The sequence below is a fragment of the Pleuronectes platessa genome, chromosome 2 (genome assembly GCF_947347685.1).
Source record: "Pleuronectes platessa chromosome 2, fPlePla1.1, whole genome shotgun sequence".
Lineage (NCBI taxonomy): Eukaryota > Metazoa > Chordata > Actinopteri > Pleuronectiformes > Pleuronectidae > Pleuronectes > Pleuronectes platessa.
The window spans coordinates 12,873,032-12,880,291 of record NC_070627.1 but is presented as its reverse complement, the minus strand read 5'-3'; the positions used below and the strand labels follow the sequence as shown (position 1 = coordinate 12,880,291).

General features: G+C 40.0%; 1 protein-coding gene across 1 annotated transcript; it reads right to left on the bottom strand.

The window, feature by feature from the left end:
- Positions 1–1,098: 1,098 nt before the first annotated feature.
- Positions 1,099–6,799, bottom strand: LOC128461202 (sodium- and chloride-dependent GABA transporter 2). Its single transcript, XM_053446011.1, has 14 exons — positions 6,634–6,799; positions 6,069–6,203; positions 5,680–5,820; positions 5,516–5,600; positions 5,283–5,415; positions 5,067–5,201; positions 4,819–4,922; positions 4,583–4,707; positions 4,385–4,497; positions 3,742–3,879; positions 3,462–3,564; positions 2,834–2,934; positions 2,495–2,665; positions 1,099–2,074 (listed from the first exon to the last, which is right to left on the bottom strand). Exons 1-14 carry the CDS (start codon positions 6,797–6,799, stop codon positions 1,910–1,912), a joined length of 1,815 nt encoding a protein of 604 aa, XP_053301986.1. The 3' UTR covers positions 1,099–1,909.
- Positions 6,800–7,260: the final 461 nt, after the last annotated feature.

The following is a 7,260-nucleotide window of genomic DNA, read 5'->3' as shown; positions in this document are numbered from 1 at the left end:
AAGTTGCTGTTAAGTTTCCTTTCAGACAAGGATGTTTCATTTCGAAGAACATTAACGGAAGATTCGAGATCTGTCTAATCTCTGCTTCCACATTGGCTTACACCCTCGCATGCACCAGAGGATTACGGTCTAATGCTCAACCCTCCCACATACACTGTGCACACACAGATTACCTTAACTTACAAATCACCAACAATGAATTCAAGAAATCAAACACATTCCTAAGAGTCCTTGAAAAACTTTCCATTAAATCTCATCACATCCTCCACTTCCCAAATTTCTGATAATGTTACAGTAAGATTTACTACAACTAAGTCCATTTAATACAAATGTTAACGGTTATACTGTCTTTAAAAAATATATGTTTTATTGTCCTGTCAGTGACAATACACAACATAAATTTAAGGTGGGTGCAAAAGCCTGAGATGACATTCCTGTTCATGGGTTAGTCTATCCGTGTGATGAGTTTGTTGGGCCTGGTGTTATCAGAATGTTAATTTTTTATTATTTTAAACTGTGTGTTTCCATGTTTCCGTCCAACCTGTTATCATGTAATTATCATGTACATTATATCATTATACATTGTTGATTGCGTCCACTGTGTTGTGACATGCAGATAAAGTAAATTACTAACAGCACCCTCTGGTGGTTCTATTTTCAATGGCTCTATTTTAAATGACCCAACACTGTTTATTGTCAATTATAGTTTTCACTCATATGACAGATTATTAGGTAACATATATATTAGATATTAAAATAAAAACTAAATAAAATATTTATTTGAATATAGAATTGTTTTTAAATTCCGTAAAGATTATAATTCCTTAAATGTTTTGATAAAGGTGGTAACTCTCTTTTTGTCCACCTGGAGATTTTTCCATGTTATATCAGCATGGCAAAATAACTATAAATCCTATATACAGTCTTCACACCATATGTGACAATTGGTCACCTTCATGGTATCTTTTGTAATTTTACATTACATTACATTTTTCATTTAGCTGATGCTTTTATCCAAAGCAGCTTAGAATAAGTCTTTTGGGGATGGGAATCAAGAAATAATTTTTGTAGAAACATTTACATCACATTATTCTTATTGATCAAGTCGTTGAAGGCACAAATACATTTTAAATTTTAAGCTTGTTTTGTTTGTGAGCAAGATTTCAAAACAACACCAAAAGTAAGCAGCCTCATCTCTTTCCTGTATCTGTGTGCCATGTGTCAGTTCAGCCAGGAGATGTCTCACTGTCCGTTTGAACGTAGCAGTACTGCTCACTTCTGTGGAGAAGCGTTGGCTCAGAATCTCTTTAATTCAATCGTGTGAGGCTCTCCACTCAAAAAGAAAAAACTAAAAACTGATCTATAAAAACATCAGGAAGCTAAACAAATGTGAGTTAACCTAAAGCTAATACAGGAGAATGAGTTTAACATTTGATAAATATAGTTTTCAGAAGCAAATTAAAAGGCATTGATTTTCAATCGGCTTCTCATCATTGAGGCGTCCTCACAACAACAGCTCCCAGTGTTGTGGTTTGCATCTAAATTGCAGAAATCAGACAAGGCCATGGGCAGGTTTGACTGAAACTGAACTCAACAAAACGAGGTGAACTGAGGTAAAATGAACAAACAAACTGACAAAGGAAACTGAAAAACATACCAAAAAAATAATCACTAAAAACAGACCTAATGGTCAGTGCAGGGCAGACGATCACAGGAGTGAAAAACAAGTCAAACACAGAAAGAAAATCACACACAGTGTGAATGTTTTCAAAGTCAAATAGGGAAACAGTGCAGTAATCTGCACAGTGGGATTTCCAGTAGCTTCTGTAACCTAACTCAGTGTCTGAAACGTGCTGCCAACTGGAAATCGTTCTTTTTTTCATAATCCTTTTTTCCCTCCTCTCGCTTTTTAAATTGCAGATGTTCTCTGAGCGCCGTCCTCTCTGTTGTCAGGGTTGTCTGTCTTGCGGAGTGTACACAAGTCTGTGAACGTCTGGAAGGACTCAGGATGTGATTCTTTCTTTAATGCTGTGCTGGGTAAGTCTTTGGCTGGAGTGCACAGAACTTTAAGTCGCTGAGTGAAGGAGAACAAACAAATATGAAATTAAAGAGACAAATTCCAAGTAATTCCCTCCCAGAATGTGAAAATAACAAATCTGCTGAGCCATGATTAAGTTTTCTCTGGTGACAAGTAACAGCCAGTAGGGGGCAGGTTTTAGGGCTGCAGCTCAGAGGCCCATGCTTGCATAATGTTTACTACTGATTTGTGTTGATGATCTGGAACAACTTGCAAGAGAATGGGTGCACAGATCTAATACAGCAGGCCGTTTTGGAGCTATACAATATAATGTACATGAAAAATCGTTTCTGAATAAATTCTCTCAAATATCCTTTTACAGATACTTCGAAATTAATATATACCGTCATTGTTTTCAGCCGATACCATTGTAACCTTTGAATCTGACCCTTTTTTATGAACAACATGTGATCCTACCTGTCTCACTGTTCCAGGAGTGACACTGACAGCATACAGCATCCACAGAGGAACCATAAGTGTTGACGACAGAGCAAGAAATCCTCCAATGGTGTAGCCCCACCAGGGGTATTCATACGTGTTGTTGAATTTGAGTGGAGTGTACCTTATCACAGTGAAGAGTAATGTACACTGAAAAAGAGAGAACGAAAAGAGAAAGCATGAAAACTAATTTAAACGATCAGATTATAAACATACTACTCACAGAAAAATGTACAATTTGCTGCTGTGTTAAAAGTCAAAAGTACAATGAAGTCAAACTAAGCATCAGCTGATTCGCTATGAGCTCCGGATACTTACAGTACAGATGGCTGCTGTGAAGTACTGCCAACAATATTTCATAAAAGGCCAGGGTTGATATCCAATCATGTCCTTGATGTTATCATAGTGACGATCAGCACCTTCAGAAAATAAGAATTGTTAGGTTCTTAAAACGAATTCAGTCTCAGAAATGTTTTTTGTCAAATTTAGAAAAAGTCAGAACTTTGGGTTCTCATCTAACTTTGAAAATTAGGTTTTGTGGATTTGAAACAGGGGTTTCCCAACCTTCTTTATCTTGTGATGTCTCTGCTACGGTGTGGCTATCCAAACCTGTGATTATTCCCATAAATTGTAAAATATATCTCCTGCTTATTGTCTCACAAAGCCTGAGGTGGGGAGCTACTGGTTTAACATAGCTAACAATATGGTCTGTTAGTCTGCATGAATGCAAAGCACCAATCAAACTACATCCATTCTAGTTTAGCCTGTGTAAATGTAAACGCGTAAATGTATAATACACTGCAAAACAAGCATTCTGGATTTAAAAAAACAATTTCTCATCTGAAAATATTTTTTTATAAACGCAGTGTTGCTCTCCTGTCTCCCCTTTGAGCTGTGAAAGGAAAAGACCCAAGATGAACCCTGTAAGTGGACTTCTGCTCTTTACCATAGACCCATCCAATACAGACAGATTCTAGAACAGCAAAAAACAGGAGCGTCATCCCACTGGCGGCATAGTGGTCAAACAGCTGGAAAATATAAAGGCCTCCCTGAAAAAGGACAATAGACAGAACTTATCACTGAGAAGTTGTAATTGTATCATCTAGTGTTGGTCCAGTGTTATGGTCCATAGACAGGTGGAAATAACAATAGTGCATTTATATTACAGAGGTTAATTTTTGCAATGGCTTAATCAATTATAGAAACTGTCCTAACAAATCACTCACCTCTGTTACCATCAGAAGACCAATAAAGAAACTTCCAGCATTGATGGCGAGAAGAAGGAGTTTACGTCGACAGCGGTTGTGAAAGACTGAGGGATACATGTCGGCGATGGTCGTGACCAGAGCTTCTTGATAAACAAACTGTGGGAGCAAAAACATACATTTGTTGGATTTCAAAAGAAATGAATGGGCTATATTCTGAGGAGAAAAGAAGGTTACAATAATTCTGAAGGATTCCACATAGTCTCATAATTTATCCTGGCTGTGCTCTGGGCATAACATGCCATAAATCTATCAGTGCCATCTGCTATTCCATTTATAAGCCAGGTGTATTGACACCTTGTTGGATTTCTTTCACAATGCTGAAAAGCTTTGTTTTTGTGTTGTGCACCGGCCTGGGAACATAATAGAGGCTGCCTTAATAGTATGCCCCTTAAATAACAGTGAAATACGGCACCACCATCGCTTCACACTGACTATAGCAATGCACCAATAATACACCTCACCACACCTGTTCACGCCCCCATGAGATCTGCTGGTCTGGAACTAGTGAATACACTCGCTCTGCGCTGGGTGTAAGAAAGAGCCCTGTGGCGTCGGAACATAACGTTCACTGCAACAACAGAGTTGATTCATGGCGTCCTACCTCGCTGTCTAATCCCAGGAAGATGATCATGATGAAGAAGGCAACAGCCCAGAGCTGAGGAAATGGCATGAGAGCCACAGCTCGAGGGTAGGCGATAAAAGCCAAACCTGGACCTGCAAAGGTACAGGGAGAAAACTGTTGAATATTTCATCAGCCTTGATCTGGGTTTATATCAGGCATTATTCTAAAATTCAATACCTGATTCAGCCACCATCGATATATCCACATTCTGCTCCTTTGCCATGAAGCCGAGCACAGAAAAGATGGCGACGCCAGCTACAAAGCTGGTGAGGCTGTTCAACAGGCACAGGTAGACACAGTCTCTGCAGGCGGAATAAAAATAAATATATAGGTAAACTCAAATTGTGCTCTAATCTAGTCCGCTTGAACACAATTGAATTCCAGAGAGTGTGTGAAGATGAAATAATACGAACTTGTAGCAGTTGTTGTTGTACTTGTTGTAACTTCCCAAAGATGTCAGAACCCCTGTGCAAACTCCAAAGGAGTAGAAGACCTGGCTGCCAGCATCCATCCACACCTCAGGGAATTCAATGAGTTGATGTTAGAGAGCAGGAAATAAACCTGCATTTGATGAATAATATGTTCATATCATTCATCAAACGCCACTTTCTCTCCTTCATATTAAACAAAGTACTTTTTTGAGGGTGATGAGGATGATTACCTCTGGATCAGTGAGGCGGGACAGGTCAGGGTAGAGGTAGTACGTAATCCCGTCTTTCGCCCCCGGTAGTGTCAGCCCACGGACAAGCAACACCACCAGCATCACATACGGAAATGTGGCAGTGAAGTAGACCACCTGAGAGACAAGCAATAGTGCGATGAAAAGTCAGATTAAACACGATGATAACAGAGTTTGCAGGAAATCGGACTGCTGTACCTTTCCTGTGGACTTCACTCCATTCCAGACGCAGAAGTAACACAATGTCCAGGCAAGAAGAAGACAAAGGGCCAAGTCCCAACGAATATTTCCAATATGCTCAATTCCACTGGACAGGCCCAAGATTCTCCGCCTGTCACAAAGTTTATTTAAGGAACATAAAAGTACAAAGAAAAAAGAAAAACACCAAAGCTAATATTAATGAATGAATATTGTTAATTCATGCTACTTACTCCCAAAACTCCACAACTGAAGAGGTGCTATTTCCGTACAGGAGCAGAGAGGAGGTTTGATTGGGGCCGTGGTCCAAACACCAAGCTGACGTGTGAGAGTACGAGAGGCACTGATCACACTGCACAGATGGATGATGTCTGTATAAAGTCTTGTGGTCCGGTACCTGTGTTCCAGCTGTTGCTGCAGCTGGCCCATGGGAGCTCCGACTTGAAAGAGGAAAACAGGTAGAGAAACGCCCATGCCAGTATAATGATGTAATACACCCCAGTGTACAAGGCAACGATTTGGCTCCCATAGCCTAAACCTGTTGAGAGTGAGCGCTGTTAAAATGTGACATTGTGATTACACACTTTGAAAGTGTACAGCGCCTAATACTGAGATCTCGTTGATGGAAGAGTTGTGAAGGAGACCAAAAATACAAGCAGCAATTAGAAAACAATGAAAAATGCTTACAAGCAATCATTTTTGTTGTAAGTTTTACGATCACTTAGTATTTTTTAATATTTTCTTATATTTGCAGATCATAAAATACTAAACACTGTGAAGATTTACCTTCAAACAGAGGGCAGATTTTTCTCCAACACGTGATTCCACCGTGACTGGTGAATTGGCCCAAAGACGTCTCCAGGAAGAAGAGCGGTATTCCACAGGTGAACAAGAACACAATATAAGGAATGAAGAAAGCTCCTTTAAGAAAAAAAACAAAAAAAAACTGTTTAGTTATAATATTGCAGACCAATTAAATTAAATTTTTTGTCACAGGGGCGCCAGGAGTAGGGGGCAAGGGACCACTGGGGTGAAAATCTAAGAGAATCTTCAGCCTGTCGCTTGCACACCATATGTCAGCATGTGTCTACAGGAGCCTACATGTATGAGCTCTACAGGGAGCCATGAACAGAGCTCCATGTTTCCATGGTCAAAAACATCAAGTCATCAATTTGTTGCTCATTCTGGGATGCACATAACGTTTGCCCCCCTCACATCTGAAACCAGTCCAAGGTCAGTCATCAGTTGTTAGGTTGTCCAGTGGCGGCATTTGTAAAATATTGTCTAACACGTCACCTGATCAACATATTGATTTCGGCCCAGGGAGCCTAAGACAACAGCAAAGATTTACCTCCTCCGTTTTTGTAGCAAAGATATGGAAACCTCCAGACGTTTCCCAAACCAATAACGTGTCCGGCCACTGCCAGGATGAACTCCACCTTACTGGCCCACTGTTCCCTCTCCTGAGGTTTGGGTTCAGGTTGTCCTGGTTCCGGTCCGAGCTTCGTCAGATTCATTTTCACCTGTGAGTTTTGTTTTTGGTCCATTTTATCCCTGAGTAAAATACAGCGTGTGTAAGTGTGTAATACAGTAGAGGACGTAAGGTTGTAGTCCGACCTAATTACCTCTGCCAAGAAGGTTATATTACAGGTTATTATTAGTAGTAATAAAAGATAATGACATAAATCTAACTTTAATTGCGTTTCCATGAAGCAAAATGTACCTGCTTGATTTTAATATGATAAGAAATTAGAGAGCAAACCTGACAAATGCTTGTTTTTACCTTGACCTGTTGGAATGTTTCCTCCTGTGAACCTGCAGAATGAAACATCAAACCCTCTAAGTGGGTAGACGTCCGTGAGGAGTGGCCACTGAAACTAATAGATCCAGTCTTTTCTTTAGTTTAGTGAAACCAGCAGAGCAGGGTCTCTCTCTCTCTCTCTCTCTCTCTCTCTCTCTCTCTCTCTCTCTCTCTCAC